Raw genomic sequence first — 20,676 nt, 5'->3', positions numbered from 1 at the left:
TTTGATTCTGTTTTTCTCCCAAAGGCTTACTTGAAGCATTTAAAGAAACAGCAGAAGGAGCTAAATTCTTTAAAGAAGAAACATGCAAAGGTACAGTGTTTTAAAGCTACTATTTTGTGTTATGTATGGATGAATCATTTGTAGCCAGAAACACTACTTTGAAGCTGATCAGACCACTTAACAGCAATAACTCATTCTAACTGGTTAACAATGAAATTAAAAAATAGAATCGGTTTGGGAGTGCTTGTCACCTGTTTGTAGTCTGCATTTCTAACAATTCTTTCAAATGCATAACAAAGCTTCATCCATTTAAAAATTGTTTCACTAGGCCGGGGACAGTGGCTCACGCCTGTAATCCCAGCACTTTGGGAGGCCAAGGCGGTTAGATCAGGAGGTGAGGAGTTTGAGACCAGCCTGACCAACATGGTAAAACCCATCTCAACTAAAAATACAAAAATTAGCTGGGTGTGGTGGCGTGCCCTTGTAATCCCAGCTACTCAGGAGGCTGAGGCAGGAGAATCACTTTAACCTGGGAGGCAGAGGTTGCAGTGAGCTGAGATCATGCCATTGCATTCCAGCGTGGGTGACAGAGTAAGACTCCATCTCAAAAAAAAAAAAAAAAAATTTCACTAATAACATGATTATATAAAATATTGAAGACCAGCTCACAATTCTAGCCACTAGTTACCTAAATTGCCAGGTCACTGTCACATAGTTTGCCGTACACAGTGGTGCGTGGAGGGTGAGGCTAGCAATCTGTCAACCTCCCACTCATAGCACCTAGAGAGAGAACACTTGTCACTTTTTCTCCTTTATGTAAACCTTGCCCAGTAGCCTACTTCTGAAATAGATTTATTTTTGCTTTTTACCCATAAGAAGTGGTCTTTTGACAGTGATTGTGAAAAATTATAAAAGCTAGTTGCAAATTGTAAGAGAACAGCAGGAGGTGGCCCCAGGAATTCTCCCGTGGGTTGAAAAACTTCATGGCACGCACACATCATCACTTCCAGACTCCCTCACAGATAAAGAAGAAAAAGGTAGTACCTCCTTCCTTCCTAAGGACGTATAATAACCAGCTGCTGCTGGTAAGATAATGTCTGTCCTCTTTTATTAAGGGCAATGAGAGCAAGAGAAACTTAATTTATAATTTATTAATTTGAAAGAACTTCTGAGTTCTTTTAAACTAACCTTGCATTCCTATTTCTTTATTCTCTGACCCAAGCCTCAAACCAAGGCATGTCCTTCAGAACTTGGCTTGAGTGATGTACCTTTTAATCATTCCACATATTGAGATGCCGAGAACATTGTCTGGAACCCTGTCATTTCTTTAAGAGTTTGTGCTCCTTTGAGAAGTTAGGCCTAATCTTATCCTAGTAATGTTCCCTGTATTACGGAACTGTTGGGCTCAATGGATTTGCTGATACAGTCACTTCACTTCAAAGACTGTTTCTAAGTTTCATGAATAATTCCATTCAGTGAAATTCCTTACATTGCTCAATGGGGTTACTGGAGACAGAACAATTTAAAGTAGGGACTTCAATGTTGTTGGTTATTGACAACAGGCTGAACTATGGAAAGCCAACAGAAAAAGAATAAGAATGAGAAATAAGAGAGAAAGCACCTTGAATGACTTTAATTATTCGGAATAGAGTGGGTGCCCATATGCTGCAGCACTATCTAACAGATTTTTCTTGCATTTAAATTGAATCTCTTTTATTGAGCAGACACCTCAGTGGCCTTTGGGCTAGTTGGAAACATAAAGATTTTGGCTTCATTTAATATTTTCTTGAGGCCTGGCCAGAAAATATGCTGTGGCGTGTGGTAATAATAGCAGCAGTAATAGCAGCTAGAATTCCTGCATGCTCAGTAATTATCAGATGCTGTGCTCAGCACCTTATATGCATTGTCTCATTTAACACTCTACCCTGTAAGGTAAATTCTATGTGAGTCTCTATTTACATGTGAAGGAATTAGGAATTCGTGAAGTTATCTGATGTCCCAGAGTTAGGAAGCAGCATAGCTGATATTTGAACCAAAATCAAGAGTCCAGAATCCATAGTCTTGCACCATACTCCTGTGTAGGATATGGGATGCTTCATTAAGTGGACAAGTTCCCTCATTGGGTCAAATGCAGTGACAGCACATGGGACATTAGGGAAAATCACTATCAACTTTGGGCAGTGTTGATATACTGCTGATTATCAGGACTGTGATTAAGGAAGGATGCCCCTCAATTTTTAGAACTTAACCTAAATCAGAGTTGTCCATTAACTCCCTGGAGCCATCATGCCCGGTCCAAGCTAACTTCTAAGATGAAGAATATAATGAGTATTTACTTGCCTAATATATACCGATGCCAGCTCTGTTAACATATTGTCTTTAGGCCAGACATGGTGGCTCATGCATGTAATCCCAGCACTTTGGGAGGCCAAGGCAAGCAGATCTCACCTGAAGTCAGGAATTTGAGACCAGCCTGGCCAACATGGCAAAACCCTGTCTCTAGTAAAAATACAAAAATTAGCCAGGCATGGTGGCAGGTGCCTGTAATCTCAGCTACTTGGGAGGCTGAGGCAGGAGAATCGCTTGAACCCAGAAGGCGGAAGTTGCAGTGAGCTGAGATTGTGCCACTGCACTCCAGCCTGGGTGACCAGAGCAAGACTCTGTGTCAAAAACAAAACAAAACAACAACAACAAAAACATGTCTTTAAAACCAAAAAATGAAAAACTGGTTAAGGAGAGGGGAACAATGTGGTGAATCTATTACCATTGGACATACTTCTTGCTTGATCTCCATATGACGTGTTTATCCTAACACTGATTTTTCTGTCAGTCAACACTTTTAAAGTGGCAATACTAGCTTGTACATACTGATACTTGCTTAAGCAGATATTCTTAGGTATTCTCATAACAGTTATGTAAAGGAGTACTATAATTATATGAGTTTTGTATCGGTTAGCTTTTGCAGGGTAACAAACCACCCTAAAATGTAATGACTTAAAACAGTGACCATTTATTTGGCTCACAATTTTGTGCATTAGTAGTTGGAGCTGGGTTTCGCTGGTTGGTTCTTCTGGTCTCAGCTGTATTCACTCATGAATCTGCTGTTACTACCAGTTTGGGACTGGCTGATTTAGGAAAGCCTCTGTTAAACCACTTCCTCTCTGCTTTATGTGGTCTCCTGTCTTCCAGCAGGCTAGTCCAGGCTTGTTCACATGGCTGGGGTCCTGAGAGACCAAGCAGATCACCATGGTTTCTTGTGGCCCCAGCTCAGAACTGACACATCATCACTTCCACCTCATTTTTTGGCCAAAGTAGGTCTTAAGTCTGGCCTTATGAGGTCTCTACCTTTTGGCAGGTGACAAAGTTACATCAGAAGTGGAAGTGGATGCAGAAAGGGAAATAATTGTGGCCATTTTTATAGCCTACCAGCCATTCAACAGATTAGCTTATTAATACTTAAAAAAACACAACTTCATTAAATCACCTAGTTTTTAAGTGGTGGAATCAGGATTTGAACCAAATTCAGCCTGGCTTGAGAACTGAGACTTGTAACCACTATACTCAGCTGCCCCTGATGTTTCCCACACTAATTTTTCTTCTCTTCACACATCTTTTTCTTTATGGTCTCAGTAACAGGTTTTTAAGAGCAATCATGAACCTATCAGGGCACAAATATCTTGGGTTCCTTCAGGACTGGTTTTTCAACATAAGGTCATTGGGCCAAGAGCTGGAGGCTTTACAAAACTATGTATTCTTGTGCCTATCTGACACTTAGCTATCATCCCTAAGAAAAGAGTATTGGAAATACAGAAATACATTTTAAATAAACTCCTCTCCTCTGCATGCTAAATTTTGAGGACTGTTTTTTTAAGAACATTATGTAGCACTTTTTACTATCTCTTGACCCCTTAGTAGAAACCCCACTAATTGCCTGCAAAGACACTTATCAAGCCTCCTTAGAGAGACAGAGGTTTTATCCTGTTGCCACATAATAGTGAGAATTAATTCCCACATGCTTTCTGTGAAAGGACATCTACAGCTCTTTTATAATAGCTTTCAGCCACCCAACATGGAGCTAAGGCTTACCACCCCAAAGCCTTATGTCATAAAATGACCTGCTGATGAAGAAATATGGCCTGGGCTGACTCTCCCTACTACTGTGCCCCTGGCCTAAACAGCACTTGGTAGCTAAGAACAGGGACTATTATTTAGTCTATATCCAGCAACTGTAGGGAGATCTCAGCTCTTACATATCAGCCTAGATCAAGCTTGTCCAACCTGCATGCAGCTCTCAGGCCACATGCAGCTTAGGATGGCTTTGAATGCAGCCCAACACAAATGTGTAAACTTTCTTAAAACATGAGATTTAAGCACGGACTTTTTTAATTTGTTTTGTTGTTGTTGTTTTTTCTCATTGGCTATCATTAGTGTCAGTGTTTTATGTGTGGCCCAAGACAATTCTTTTTCCAGTGTGGCCCAAGGAAGCCAAAAGATTGGCCACTCCTGGCCTAGATAAATAATTCTACTTTTTAGACTTAAAGAGAAGCAGAGAATCTGTGAACTAAATCTTAGCAGTTTAAGAAATAAATGTATGGCCCCAAGGACAGCTTATTTCCAAACTTGCAGGTTAGTTACCAGATAGAAAAGGAACAGTGGTGTGAGTGTGAGGTTCTGCCATTTGCAAATAGGTGTGCGATTTGCTGTTAGGATATTGAGAAGAAAAGATGGGGATAATGACCATGTGTACCCCAAATGGATATAAAAATGCTCATTAAAATGCCTATTTTTGGAAAATGGCAATGGTCAACTGCCTTTGACCCTCTGAATGTACTGGCAATCAAACTTCTACTTGTCTCATACTTTCTAGAACCACTTCAATTCGAAATGGAAACTAGGGTAATGGTTTTTCAAGTGTCTATTACATGAGACACAGAAAAAGGAGAATTAATTAACAATAATCCTCCCCCAGCACATGACTGGGATCCAGAGCTGCAGTTACTTTCATTAAGAGACAGGCATGCTTTTCTTTTTTTTTTTTTTTTCATTATAATCCCACTTTTATTGTTAACATATAGCCACAGTTAAGGTTACTAAAGTGTACTTCTCAAGTAGAAAATATTATAAGTTAAAGGTGTTCTTCCCTTATTTTCTGAAATCCTCTTTAAACTTAATTTCAAGCGTTTGCCAAGATGCTTAGAGGACATGAGAGAGTGATTTTTAATACTGCTACCTTTTAAATGTCATTCTTTATTGTCTATACATTTAGCTGCAAGCATTTGTTTTTTATCAATAATGTTTTCAAATTAAAATTCCGTATTTAATAGTCAAATTGTCAGTGAGCCATATGGGATGGCAAGTGAGCCCACATCACATTCACACAGAGGTTGGATAACCAAATACAGTGTTGGTAGTACCTACCTATAAATAATTACATTCCATTCTTTTTTTTTTTTTTTTTAAGATCTTGACTTAATATTTTATTTTGTCTAATATGAATATTGCCATTTTAGCTCTGTTTTAATTAGTATTTATCCAATGTAGCTATTTCCATCTAATTACTTTCAAACTTTTTGCGTTACTATTTTTAGGTTTGATGCTTGTAGATAGCATATACCTGGATTATGGGTTTTATGCAATCTGGAGGTCTTTCTTTTTAAGCTGAAGAATTTAGTTCATTTACTTTTAATGTGATTAAATATATGTTTGGACTCATTTCAGTTGTCTTATTTGTTGTTATTCTTTTCTGTTGATCACACTTTTTTTGTATTTGTTTCTTTCCTGATCTCTATTGATTTTTTTTTTTTTTTTTTTTAATTATACTTTAGGGCTTTAGGGTACATGTGCACAATGTGCAGGTTTGTTACATATGTATCCATGTGCCATGTTGATTTCCTGCACCCATTAACTCGTCATTTAGCATTAGGTGTATCTCCTAATGCTGTCCCTCCCCCCTCCCCCCACCCCACAACAGTCCCCGGAGTGTGATGTTCCCCTTCCTGTGTCCATGAGTTCTCATTGTTCAATTCCCACCTATGAGTGAGAACATGCGGTGTTTGGTTTTTTGTCCTTGCGATAGTTTACTGAGAATGATGTTTTCCAGTTTCATCCATGTCCCTACAAAGGACATGAACTAGAAATACCATTTGACCCAGCCATCCCATTACTGGGTATATACCCAAAGGACTATAAATCATGCTGCTATAAAGACACATGCACACGTATGTTTATTGCAGCACTATTCACAATAGCAAAGAATTGGAACCAACCCAAATGTCCAGCAACGATAGACTGGATTAAGAAAATGTGGCACATATACACCATGGAATACTATGCAGCCATAAAAAAAGACAGGCATGCTTTTCAATTGTCCAGTGAGGTCAATTCCTTAGAGCCAAAAATGTAAAACCCAAAGTTGGATACATATCTCCAGTAACATGTTAGAAGGGGAATTACAATTCAAATGCCTATGGGGACCAAGCAGGAAGTAGCTGAGGGAAGTTGGGCAGGTGTTGACTCCACAAAAGCTGGGAGCACTCGTCTCTATCCACAGGCCAAGTCAGACTGAGCTACCACCATTGGTGCCTGGAGAGTAGATGGGTCAGTCGTGTCCTCTTAAAGGAGAGTCAAAAAATCAGAAAGCTTATCTGAATTTCCTGATCTTTTACTATCGGCCTCTAATTCAACCTCTTTTTGAAACTGCATAGGAAAAAAACAAAAAAAAAACCCAAAACTAGAAACTATATCTGCAGGCAGGATACATTCCTTAGGCCACCAGTTTGCAGTATCAACATTAAATGAGTCAAATGAAATGCCTGTGAAGCCTACTAAACTCTGGCATTTTCAGTAAAGCTCCTGATGGAAAATTTTCTGTTTGCTATGCAAGCAATTTAGCTGACAGCACCAAGACTGTTGTTAAACTCATCAATTTTAATTCATGGTCAGACCTTAGAACCAGACCTATAACTTAGTTTTGCAGTGGAAAGGGGCAGAGACACAGCAGTTGCCCTCAGAGTCCACCTATTGGTAATCTCAGAGTTATATGCTGAGCAAACATGATTTACTCCAATTTTTCAGCACTCTCTGTGGTGCGATCATTCACGCCCATAGTCACATCAGTCACAAGAATGAATCGCAGCAGCAGTTTTCCCCAAAAGAAGCTGAATTTACTCTTTTAACTTGGATGAGAAACATACACAAATTCTTCTGAATGCTATACATGTTTTTCCCCAAAATGTCCCAGGTAAGGTTTACTTTAAGTCAACACATTTAATTTTGGTACTCTTGGCTTGAATGAATGAGAAATGTATGTCTCTTCCATAGTGTTTCATGATTTAACTAAGGAACAAAAGAATAAAATCAATAATGGACTTTTTTTTTAAGCTAAGATGGACTTAGAGATCATTTCATGCCTCCTTCATTTTACAGCACAAGAAGCTGAGACTTGACCAGAGTCACATGGAAATCAGTAATTACGATCCCCATTTCTTTCCGAAAGGACAAGTGGTGTCTGGGAATCAAGTTATCCCGAAACACTTCGGCAATCACTGCCTACCGCACAGGGATGGAGTTTTGAGTAAAAAGAGAAACAGAGACAAATTTTCAGGACCAGCTTTCCTGTTACTGACATTAATTATAATCACTTTAATTCAATATGCTTTCAGTTTTTCAGATTATTTCTGCATACGTTGAGTAACCTTGCATCTCATAAGCAACTCATGAATTCAGTTAGGCAAAGGTACCTAACTCAGTTTTCTTTTCTTTTCTTTCTTTCTTTCTTTTTTTTTTTTTTTTTGAGATGGAGTCTTGCTCTGTCTTGCAGTGGCATGGTCTTGACTCACTGCAACCTGTGCCTCCCGGGTTCAAGCAATTCTCGTCCCTCAGCCTCCAGAGTAGCTGGGTTTACAGGAGTGCACCACCACACCCAGCTAATTTTTGTATTTTTAGTAGAGATGGGTTTTCGCCATGTTGGCCAGGCTAGTCTCGAACTCCTGACCTCAGGTAATCTACCCGCCTCAGCCTCCCAAAGTGCTGGGATTACAGGCATGGGCTACTGTGCCCAACCCTAACTCAGTTTTCTAATAAAGACATTGAGGCCTGGGAAGATTTACATATGTTACACAAGGGCAGTTGGTTAATTATTGGCTGAGCTGGGACCAGAATCTAAGTCCTCTTGCTATTTTCCTATGCTGACTTTTTATTCATGCAATAAATACTTATTGAGCATCTACTTTGTACCAGGCTTTGTGCCATGTACTGGTAAAGAGAAAAGACCTGCCCTGCTCTTGTAGAGCATATTACATAGAGTTGAATCCAGCATAAACAACTTTGTGGTACAAAGAGCCCCATTCCTTATATCTAATTGGATTAATAAGGTTCACCAAAATATTTTCTTAGGAAAAAATCTGTGTCAATTTACATCCAAGCCTCAAAGTCTCTACTTGTCCTGTTCTGCACTAAAATATTTAAAGAAATAGTCTTCACCCTCCTTTCAATGATATTTGCAAGATAATATAGGACTGTGGCACTTCTGATATATTTTGAGACTTGCAGAAAGCTCCTTATTTATTTAATGTTTTCCCCAGGAAAAATTAACACGTGTGTTAGCCAACCATAATGACTTCTAAATCTTAGAAAGAAGATTAGGAGGAGGGCATTTTAGTAGGTACCAAAGTATTACAAGAGTAGTTAAATACATTCAGGGATACATCAACATGTTCCTCTATTCCTGGGGCAGTAGATCAAGCATGGAGGAAAGATTTATTGATTTAATTAGTCTGATTGATATTCCTATCTCAAGTCACTCTCTGTATGTTATCATGGGTATTGAATAGTATAGATAGGTTTGTATGTCACTGTGTTTTGAATAAGCTGTAACACACATTTGATACATTAGATTTACTTTTAATCCTAACAACCCTATGAAGTAAATGTCACTATCCCAATTATAAAGATGAGCATTCTCTGGAAAGGTAAGTGACTGAATGCTGAGGCCTTGTGCATGAATGCACTTCTAAAGAATTTATATATAAATGAATTGTAGATCAAGTCCTGTGTTAATTCACTTAGCTAGGAAATTAAGGAAGTCTTAGTAAAGACTTAAAAATTCCTTCCCCATTTAGATTTTATGAAACCTTTAAAAGAAGTTCATGGATTAGATTTGCATAAAGTCAAGCCTACCTTAGAAAGAAAATAAATTTGCTTTTAAATTAAGGCACTCATTTTTTTCAATAAGTGAAAGGAAATATGACTGTGAGAGGGGTTATATAACTTGAACAACATGTACACCCATTCCAGTCATGAACAGCATCCCATTTCTCTGGTTCTCAAGAGTAATATTAGGCTATAACATCAAGTATCATTTAGAGTTGGAACTTTCTGATTGTACTGATTTCCTCTGGGCTTGGGAGGCTGAGCAGCTAAAGAAATCTGATTTCATGTAAGTCATTGGCTGTAGCTAAATGCCTTTTTCATTGTCCAGGAAGAAATAATGTTTATATTGAAATACCTACTTTCCAAAGCATTGCAGCCCCAGTTTCAATGGTTACATGAAGCAGATGGGAAAATATTTTAAATATCTGTAAAACAGAAGGCCATAGCTCCTGAACACTTTATCCTCATAAACTGCTTCTAGTTAAGTAAGCCAGTGAAAATATTAAGTGATGTAGATTCAAATTCAACTGATGGTGACACAGTGATGACTCTCATTATATAATGATGGCATTCAAGAGCTCCAAAATATGCAGGTGTTTAGAAAACATGTCACATGATGAATAGTGACATTTAGCATATACAAGAGAAGAAATATGGTGGCTGAACTTGCATGTTTGAGGACCAATGTGTGGAAGGGGCAGTAGGCTAATTACATGTCTCCAACAGCAGAACAAAGATGAATGGGTGGAAATACTACAGAGATGCGTATGTGTAGAAGAAAGGACTTCGAGATGATTGGCACTACTCACTGCTGAGCAGGAGTGCGTTTGAACTGGGCATGTTCACTAGACTGAGGCTAGAGACTCCCATGTTGGGAATGCCCTTGGACAAAAAACTGGTGTTGAATGGGAGATCTGGAGTCTGCACCATTCTCAGATTTGGTTACTCCTTGACTTTCTAAATGAAGACTCTAGGGAAGCTGGTGAAAGTTATGCCAGCCCTATATGGTGTGAGCCATGCTAAGAGTCCAGTTCATAACTGCAAATCCTTCTTGTTCAGGAACACAGTACCATGCAGAAGTTACACTGCACGCAAGTTGACAAAATTGTGGCACAGTATGACAAAGAGAAGTCGACTCAGGAGAAAATCCTAGAGAAGGCAATGAAGAAGAAGGGGTAATACTGTTTATTTCCCTCTGAAGACTTTCTCTATGTTTTATATTTTGTCTTTTCCCACAGTTTTGCTGCTGTTTAGGTCAAGGAAGAACCTAGTGTTGACTTGATTTTCATCATTAAAAATTATTCCTGGAAAGTAAGAAACTCATTCCTTTTGAATGCTCTAACATCATAACAGGTCAATGAGTGGATGTACCTTCTGATTTGGGAAAGGTTCTCAGCAGAGATTCTGAAATCTTTTAATTCATCATAATTAGTTCTAATATGAGAAAGAAATCTTGGCCTCAAATAATTGAAAAAATACCTCTTTACTCTGAGAATTGGTTGTCCTTTTTGATTTTGAACTAATTTTAAATTTACAGAAAAGTTTCCAAAATACTACAGAGAGTTCCCTTATACCCTTAACTCACTTTCCCTAAATGTTAACATCTCACATAATCATAGTACAGTTGTCAAACCAGGAAATTGACAGTGGTGCAATACCATTAACCAAGCCACGGTGATTTTTCACATTTTACCAGTTTTTCCACAAGTGCTTGTTTTCCACTCTGGGATCGCCTCCAAAATTGCACATAGCATTTAGTTGTCATCTCAGTATGTGATAATTCCTCAATCTCTCCCTGTCTTTTGTGACTTTCACTTTTGAAGAGAGCTGGTCAGTTGTTTTGTAGAATGTCTCTCCTTTTGGATTTGTCTGATATTTTCTCATGATGAGAGTGAGGTTATGCATTTGTGGCAAGCACATCATGGAAATGATGCTGCTTCCTTCTCAGTCCATGATTTTGGGGGGATGGGGGTGTGACATTGATATGTCCCATTTTTGGTGATGTTAACCCGGATGACTTGGTTAAGGTGGTATCTGACAGATTTCTGCACTGTCAGGTTACTTTTTTCCCTTTATAAATACTTTGGGGAAAATTCTGTGAAACCACGCATACATTCTATTTATCTGAGAAATTATTTTTCCTGCCTTTGACCTTCTCCATGGATTCCCCCTGGTTTTTATCTCTTTCATTCAGTCCCTGCTGATGTCTTCTAGTTTTCCACAACCTTTGGCACGAGAGAAAAGGAGAATGAGATTTCTTTTTCCTACTTGGGTTTTTTGGCATTTGGTTTTTGTTTTTTATTTTTGTTTTAACAGTCACTCAAGATATACCTAGAAAACTAAACTCTGAAAACAGAACAGATTATGTTGGTTATAATTTTCTTGGACATTGGTTCATATTGCTGAAATTTCAGATCCCAAGATCTAAGTTCATGATATGAAACCAGTGTAATTTGCTTGAGGAGTAAATGGTGGGTAATTAAAATGCCTGCCCTGGTCTCAGGCCTCACTATTTGAGAGGCACCTTCATTGTTATTAATGTATTTTTCAGAAAAATACAAATCAGGCAGTGATTATTGAGCATCTGTTATTATGTATCATCTGCCTTTTGTTTTTCCCGTAGGTTTCACTGTGTATCATTGAGGCAGAAATGTGCCTGTTGGTTAGAAAACATTTTGGTCTATATTTTAAGTGAGTAAGTGAGTCACCCACCTCAGAGCTCATGTGGCAATATTGGTCGTGATTACAGTAAGTTTTGAGGACCTGTGATTCTTCTAGATTCTAACCACATCAGCTTTGGCCTATTTCTTTTTTGTAAATTAATTTCTCATATTTAATGACATTGTAGGCTATAATATTGAAACTGATGGTAGACGTAGACTCTAATACCAAGGAGCAAATTGTTGACAACTTTATAGTATTCTCCAAGAATAAGGTTATTTGTATTTACAAGATACCTTTTCAAAAAATGTTTCATGCATTTTTGTGGATCGGTGTATTCAGAAACACAGTTTTGGCTTAACCAAACCAAAAATCTTTATTAAGGAGATTTCAGACCCAAGCACCATAGAGTACATTTCTTTGCTAAAAATAATATTACAATTTTCTGATTCAATCAGTCATGAGTGCTACCTTTAGAAATTAAAAAAATGGATAAAATATATCTTTACCTCATGATTGTTTTTACTCTCAAAGATAACGTGGGATCAAAATGTAATTTATTATAAACTTGGTAGTTATTAGAAGTGTTCCTGGTATAACACTTAACACCCAAAACAGGCTATTGAGTGCTCTTGGAGGTCTCTCAACAAATAAAGCCCTGTTTTATCCTAAATGTAGGTGAGACTGGAAAAGTCTAATCTGTAGATTTCTTCCTGAGCTTATGCTGTCAAACGCAGCACTCCTACCAGGCTCTCCACACAGAGCATTTCCAAGTACTCTAAACAGTAGAATCTTAGCAATACCTTAAAAGTTACTTCAAAATCAGACATCAGATATTTTCTTCTGGAAAGCCGTATCTGAGGAGAGTTTCTCATCATTAATATTGACCATGGTATCAAGACTGCCTGGACTTACTCTTGCTATGTCGCCCAGGCTGAAGTGCAGTAGCACAATCTTGGCTCAATGCAACCTCCGCCTCCCAGGCTCAAGCAATTGTCCTGCCTCTGCTTCCTGAGTAGCTGAGACTACAGGCACATGCTGCCATGCCAGCTAATTTGTTGTATTTTTAATAGAAACAGGGTTTCACCATGTTGGCCAGGCTGGTCTCGAACTCCTGACCTCAAGTGATCCGCCTACCTTGGCCTCCCAAAGTGCTGGGATTACAAGTGTGAGCCACTGCACCCAGCCTCCCTGGACTTTTAACTGCAACTGAGTTGGTAAAAAGTTAGTGAAAGGGGAAACTGTGACAGTCCTTGGAGCTTTCTCATGCAGGATCTATTTTTGAAACAAATGAAAGGTTTCCCCTTACTCTTACCTACTCAGCTGAAAGGAACGATTGACCTGGGAAAGGGAAGCTTTATTCAAGTGCTTCCAGCTTTGGCTAATGACTGCCTCTCATATGCTTTCCACTCAGGGATCTTTAAGGTGATGGCAAAAAGATGAATGGGAGAACAAGGAAAGACAAGCTAAAGTTGGGAAAATTCTAAATTACAGAAATTATTTTGCATAGCCCGAATAAAATGAAGGTTGATGCACTAAAAAGGGGAAAATAAAATCTTGATTTTTAAATAAATATTAAGAGTGCATGCCCTTATGCCCTCAGATGAGACTGTTGAATAAAACCTCTCATTGCATTTACTGTGAAAGATTTGTCTAGAATTAAGTCACGAGAATGTTTCGGCAGTGCTGCAAACTCACTGAATAACAGAAGAGAGAAGAAACTTGCTCAGTGCCAGCCATTGAGAAGTGCTAGATTTGATGCGAGACCTCGCATTTTTAGAGTAATGCTTCTCTCAGAGGAACTTGGAATTATATTATAATGAAGCATTCTGACTTGAGCTATAATAACCTAGGGTATAAATGCTGAAGACGAAGCTCAGGACCTGTTCTTGTTTCAGCAGCGATGTGGATATTCCAAAAGGAAGACATAATCACTGAAATAAGCAGTAATAGTTGCTGGGCACTCGCCTAGCATATATTTCCTACTCACAATAGAATAAGAAGCAAAAATTGCCCTGTGGTGCCAAGCATTGCTATTTTCTCCTTTACTGGCATATTTAAAAGACAAAAATCTGGCTTTATAACGAAATGGAAGAAGGAAAAATTCACTTCAAGTCTGAGGACCTATTTTCCAGTTTTCATCCCAAATAATATTTTATTGAATAAGTGAAAAATAGCTTGAAGAAAAACAGGAACCAAAATGGAAACTGACAACAGCCCCTTAACAATGAAATAATTGTTAGGTTTGAAGTGCCTCTTTGTGTAGTGGTTGAATTGAGTAATCATGAAACAGATAATATTTTGTAAGGTGTGAATCTATTACTAGAAAGACCAGTGTTGCCCAATGAGCCATGACATCTCATATTTGATGAATATATTATCTTCATCAGAAAGCTTTGTAGCAAAGACCCACGGGAATGGGAAAATATCTAATTTCTGGCATGCATTTGCAACTTTCCATTTTCAGGGGAAGTAATTGTCTCGAAATGAAAAAAGAAACAGAAATCAAAATTCAGACGCTGACATCAGATCACAAATCTAAGGTAAGAAAATGCCCATTTTTACAGCAGTGACTTGCAGAAGGCACTTTGTAATTTTTTAGAAGGAGTACCTAGTGTAAATCAGAAATAACAGTAGCCTAGAACTGGTCTAGTAGCCTGCAGCTGATCTGGGATGTCAGGGGAGCCCAGGATTCATGTTTGCCTCAGACCCACTGGCTTTAAGAACAGCCATTTCATGGAACATCTTCTTTTGTCTTGTCTGTTGAACTATGCTAACAATATTTATGTTGCCTGCCTCAGAGGCATCAAGTAAAACAATAAATGAGGATACTAAAAGGAAATATTAAATAAAATACAGAATATACTTCCCTATAGAAATAACATTAAACATAGGACAGAAAACCACCCAAATTGGGAAGTGGTAGTTACTCCATCCTAACTTTATATGGAAATTTGGGATGAGAAAAAATTAAGAGCTGATATTCTAAAAGAGAAGCCTAATTACTCACATTTTCTTAAAGGCAGGAGAAAATAGGAGCTTGAGAGACTTTAATCAACTTTGTGGGCATTTGGAGAACTAAGTGTTAAGTCCCAGTTAAGAACAAAAACAATTCTTCCAGCAATAATAGTTTTTAAATGAAAAGGAAAAAAAGAAAAAAAAAAAACCAGCAACAACTGTTACAGAAAGCTCCCAAAAATAGCTGTGGTCAAACCAGCCAGCCTCATCTATCTATATGCGGCTGTGTCATCTGGCCCAATGGCCCTGCTGCATGCATGGAGCAGCCAAGCTGTTCAAGATGTTCTCCGTGGTAGCTGTATATTTTGTAGGGCATGAACTCTATAGAGGCAGTAAGCCATTTGTCTTTAAGAGTTATTCCCCACTCTGTCTTCTTAACTGGAATGTTTGAAAATTAGTAGTTGTGCAAACTGTCATGATTCTTAGATGCTTGGCATCAATAAGAAAAGCCTTGGCCATAGGATCAGTTTGCTTTTGCTATATAATGAACTGTGTCAAAGAACAGCACATTAAAACAACTACTACAGTTCATTAGGTCACAGTTCAGTGGGTCAGAAATGTGGGCTGTACTTCTGCTGATTTTGGCTGGAGACACTTGTGTATCTACTGTCAGCAGGGGGTGTATGGCCTTACTTATGTATCTGGTAGTTGGCTGGCTGTTGGTTGTTTTCCTACATGACCTATCAACCTCCAGCAGGCTAGCACAGGCTCAGTCAGAGGGTAGCCACAGGGATCCAAGCATAGCAGAAGGGCAAGTACTTTCCAGCCTCTGCTTGCATCACATTTGCTACTATCTCATTGGCTAACAGGTCACCCAATTTCAAGGAGCTGGAGAAATAGACTCCAGCTCTTGACAAGAGGTGCTGCAAAACCCCACTGCAAAGAGCTTGGATATTGGGTGGGGAGGACTTTCTACCCTAGTGTCTATCAGGGTCGACACAGTAAGTCATGATCCAGAAATAAAAGAACACACAGCTCTCTATTCACACATGTGGCCTCGTGGACATGAAGCTGGAGAAACATAAGGTGATAAAGAGAATCCTGATGGAACTGGTAAAAGAGCCCAAGGTCCACACAAACCAGAGTGTTGGCTGGGTGTGGTGGCTCACGCCTGTAATCCCAGCACTCTGGGAGGCTGAGGCAGGTGGATCACCTGAGATCGGGAGTTCTAGACCAGCCTGGCCAACATGGTGAAACCCTGTCTCTAGTAAAAATACAAAAATTAGCTGGGCGTGGTGGCACGCACGTGTAATCCCAGCTACTTGGGAAGCTGAGGCAGGAGAATCGCTTGAACCCAGGAGGTGGAAGTTGCAGTGAGCCAAGATCATGACACTGCACTCCAGCCTGGGCAACAGAGGCAGACTCTGTCTAAAAAAACAAAACAAACAAACAAAAAACAAAATAGAGTGTTGCTAAGTGAGGCAGTAAAATAAGGGTTCACAGTTAACTATTCAGAGCCAAAGCAATTGATTTATTTTAATAAGCAATAACTTCCTGCTTCCCATTGATTAATACATATTATTTTTTGGTGGTTATAGGTGTCTCATGATTCACCAAGTAAGTTGGTGGGAGGAATCTGAAATACCTGAATAATATTGTGCTTTTGGGTTCATACCTGACCTATGAGGATTACAATGGCACCGTCCCCTTTTTTCTGAACAGGTCAAAGAGATTGTAGCACAGCACACGAAGGAATGGTCAGAAATGATCAATACCCACAGTGCTGAGGAGCAAGAAATCCGAGACCTGCACCTCAGCCAGCAGTGTGAGCTGCTGAAAAAGCTACTCATCAATGCCCACGAGCAGCAAACCCAGCAGCTGAAACTGTCCCATGACAGGTGGGGGAATTGCCATGTCCAGAGTAAACATCTAATATTTAAAAACAAAAGCTGATTTTGTGTGTATAAGAGAGCCAAGGTAGTAAGTGAAATCAATTTGACATACAACATGTAGCTCTTTTGTGTATCTCATCATATGGCTGATTATGAGCAAGATGAGCTATAAGAAATGGCCCCCAGGGGCCAGGTGCAGTGGCTCACACCTGTAATCCCAGTGCTTTGGGAGGCTGAGGCAGGAGGATTACTTGAGCCCAGGAGTTCAAGACATAGCAAGACCCCATCTCTATTTCAAAAAAAGAAAAAAGAAAAAAGAAATGGTCCCTGCCATCAGAGAGCTTACAGGTGTTGGCAAGATAATACACCCATATGAAAAGTTAAGTCAGATAACAAAGTAGCATATGACACATATTTTAAAATGTCATGGGCACTAAAGGCATCCAGCTCAGAGGAGCTCTACCTTTTCAGAGTGGTCATGGAGACTTTTCAAAATGGTAGGGCTGGAACTGGCCTTTGGAAAATGATCTGGAGTCTCTTAGGAAGAAAAGACACACAGAGAGTTAAAGACCAATCAGTTGAGCTCCTAGAGTGACCAGGTTCTGATCATTTAATGGCTACCTGCGGAGAGAGTCTCCATTTCCCTTCCTTACAGTGTTAGGACTTCTGTGAATTTTGGAAAGATAGGCCTGATTAAGAAACAGCAAAGTATCGGTTTATTTTGGCCTGTGCCCACTTCAGCAAAGTGAATATTGCATTTGAAATACTGCCAAGCCATGAGCTGGACTTATCCCTGAGCAGAAGAAGGCTGGTGTTTGTTACATCTTTTTATCATAGCTCGGTTGCAGCTTGCTTGGTTCTCACTCAGTGCCTACCGTATGCCACAGTTAAGGTCTATTGAGACACAACAGGAGTAGAAAGTAGAAGCATTATACAAATAAATCAAACAAAAAAATGTTTTTAATGCCAGCTGCATAAATTATCTGGCTGCATGTCCAAATTCCCAACATTACTTTGGAGTGACAGATATTGCCACAAGAACAAAGTGTTTTTGCTGTGGTTTCCAATTCTCATTTGAGGCAACTAAATGAGGTCTCCCATGCTCCATTTTCTGTGGGATAATGTGCTGTACCCCCATGCATTTTAAAGCATTCTATTTAGTCCTATAGGATTAGAAGTTGTCTTTTCTTTTTTCCTTAGAAATGCTCTTGATTTACTATGCAGAAAGGTGTGTTCATCATTCTGCCTTTGATGTTTGCTACAATGCCAGATTTTAGGTGCCTACCCTTATTCAAAGATACTTCACAGAATACAGCACGGCACTTGTCTAATCTTCTTTTACATTGCTGAATAAAGAAAAAAACATTAGCTCACAACAGTAGGCATTATCTGAAAGGAAAAAACAAAATATACTAATTCTTGAATTGCTTAGGAAGTCATTTGAAGAGATCATGACCTAGTTACTAAAATACTTTAAAAAATATATCCATGGGCTTCATTCCAAAATGGCCGAATAGGAACAGCTCCAGTCTGCAGCTCCCAGTGTGATCGATGCAGAAGATGGGTGATTTCTGCATTTCCAACTGAGGTACCTGGTTCATCTCATTAGGACTGGTTGGACAGTGGGTGCAGCCCAAGGAGGGTAAGCCAAAGCAGGGTGGGGTGGCACCTCATCCAGGAAGCACAAGGGGTCAGGGGATTTCCCTTTCCTAGCCAAGGGAAGCCGTGACAGACAGTATCTGGAAAAATAGGACACTTCTGCCCAAATACTGTGCTTTTCCCAAGGTCTTAGCAACCGGCAGACAAGGCAATTCTCTCCTGTGCCTGGCTTGGCAGGTCCCACGCCCATGTAGCCAGGCTCACTGCTAGCACAGCAGTCTGAGATCGAACCGTGAGGCAGCAACCTGGCTGGGGGAGGGGCGACCACCATTGCTGAGGCTTGAGTAGGTAAACAAAGTGGCCGGGAAGCTGAAACTGGGTAGAGCCCACTGCAGCTCAGCAAGGGCCTACTGCCTCTATAGACACCGTCTCTGTGGGCAGGGCATAGCTGAACAAAGGCAGCAGACAACTTCTGCAGACTTAAACATCCCTGTCTGACAGCTCTGAAGAGAGCAGTGATTCTCCCAGCATGGCGTTTGAGCTGTGAGAATGGACAGACTGCCTCCTCAAGTGGGTCCCTGACCCCCGTGTAGCCTAACTGGGAGACACCACCAAGTAGGGGCTGACAGACACTTCATATAAGTGGGTGCCCCTCTGGGACGAGGCTGCCACAGGAAGGATCAGGCAGCAATATTTGCTGTTCTGCAGCCTCCGCTGGTGATACCCAGGCAAACAGGGTCTGGAGTGGACCTCCAGCAAACTCCAACAGACCTGCAGCTGAGGGACCTGACTAGTAGAAGGAAAACTAACAAATAGAAAGGAATAGCATCATCATCAACAAAAAGGTCATCTACACCAAAACCCCATCTGTAGGTCACCAACATCAAAGACCAAAGGTAGATAAAACCACAAAGATGGGGAGAAACCAGAGCAGAAAAGCTGAAAATTCTAAAAACCAGAGCACCTCTTCTCCTCCAAAGGATCGCAGCTCCTCGCCAGCAATGGAACAAAGCTGGATGGAGAATGACTTTGACAAGTTGACAGAAGTGGGCTTCAGAAGGTCGGTAATAACAAACTTCTCTGAGCTAAAGGAGCATGTTCGAACCCATCGCAAGGAAGCTAAAAACCTTGAAAAAAGGTTAGATGAATGGCTAACTAGAATAAACAGTGTAGAGAAGACCTTAAATGACCTGATGGAGCTGAAAACCATGGCACGAGAGCTTCGTGACACATGCACAAGCTTCAATAGCTGATTCAATCAAGTGGAAGAAAGGATATTGGTGACTGAAGATCAAATTAATGAAATAAAGCGAGAAGACAAGATTAGAGAAGAAAGAGTAAAAAGAAAAGAACAAAGCCTCCCAGAAATATGGGACTATGTGAAAAGACCAAATCTGTGTTTGGTTGGTGTACCTGAAAGTGATGGGGAGAATGGAACCAAGCTGGAAAACACTCTTCAGGATATCATCCAGGAGAACTTCCCCAACCTAGCAAGGCAAGCCAACATTCAAATTCAGGAAAGACAGAGAACACTGCAAAGATACTCCTCGAGAAGAGCAACCCCAAGACGCATAATTGTCAGATTCACCAAGGTTGAAATGATGGAAAAAATGTTAAGGGCAGCCAGAGAGAAAGGTCGGGTTACCCACAAAGGGAAGCCTATCAGATTAACAGCGGACCTCTCGGCAGAAACCCTTCAAGCCAGAAGAGAGTAGGGGCCAATATTCAACATTCTTAAAGAAAGGATATTCAACCCAGAAGAGACTAGGGGCCAATATTCAACATTCTTAAAGAAAGGATTTTCAACCCAGAATTTCATATCCGGCCAAACTAAGCTTCATAAGTGAAGGAGAAATAAAATCCTTTACAGAGAAGCAAATGCTGAGAGATTTTGTCACCACTAGGCCTGCCTTACAAGAGCTCCTGAAGGAAGCATTAAACATGGAAAGAAACAACCGGTACCAGCCACTGCAAAAACATGCCAAATTGTAAAGACCAACGAGGCTAGGAAGAAACTGCATCAATTAATGGGCAAAATAACCAGCTAACATCATAATGACAGGATCAAATTCACATATAACAATATTAACCTTAAATGTAAATAGGCTAAATGCCCCAAATAAAAGACACAGACTGGCAAACTGGATTAACAGTCAAGACCCATCAGTGCGCTGTATTCAGGAAACCCATCTCACATTCAGAGACACACATAGGCTCAAAATAAAGGGATGGAGGAAGATCTACCAAGCAAATGGAAAGCAAAAAAAAGCAGGGGTTGCAATCCCAGTCTCTGATAAAACAGACTTTAAACCAACAAAGATCAAAAGAGACAAAGAAGGCCATTACATAATGGTAAAGGGATCAATTCAACAAGAAGAGCTAACTATCCTAAATATATATATGCACCCAATACAGG

The 20,676-nt window shown here is 39.8% G+C and overlaps 1 protein-coding gene across 18 annotated transcripts in view; it reads left to right on the top strand.

Moving 5' to 3' along the window:
- PLCB4 (phospholipase C beta 4) overlaps positions 1-20,676 on the top strand; it is a 411,579-nt gene that overhangs the window by 375,295 nt on the left and 15,608 nt on the right. For all 18 annotated transcript variants that reach the window (XM_032142697.2, XM_032142694.2, XM_058432941.1 and 15 more), the window contains 4 exons: positions 25-90; positions 10,210-10,325; positions 14,279-14,354; positions 16,492-16,667. In XM_032142697.2, the coding sequence (XP_031998588.1) occupies positions 25-90; positions 10,210-10,325; positions 14,279-14,354; positions 16,492-16,667 (434 nt within the window). The remainder of the gene's footprint in view (positions 1-24; positions 91-10,209; positions 10,326-14,278; positions 14,355-16,491; positions 16,668-20,676) is intronic.

The sequence above is a fragment of the Hylobates moloch genome, unplaced genomic scaffold (assembly GCF_009828535.3).
Source record: "Hylobates moloch isolate HMO894 unplaced genomic scaffold, HMol_V3 SCAFFOLD_21, whole genome shotgun sequence".
In the NCBI taxonomy this organism is placed as follows: Eukaryota; Metazoa; Chordata; class Mammalia; order Primates; family Hylobatidae; genus Hylobates; species Hylobates moloch.
The sequence above is the reverse complement of the archived record's forward strand: the minus strand, read 5'-3'. Positions and strand labels throughout refer to the sequence as shown.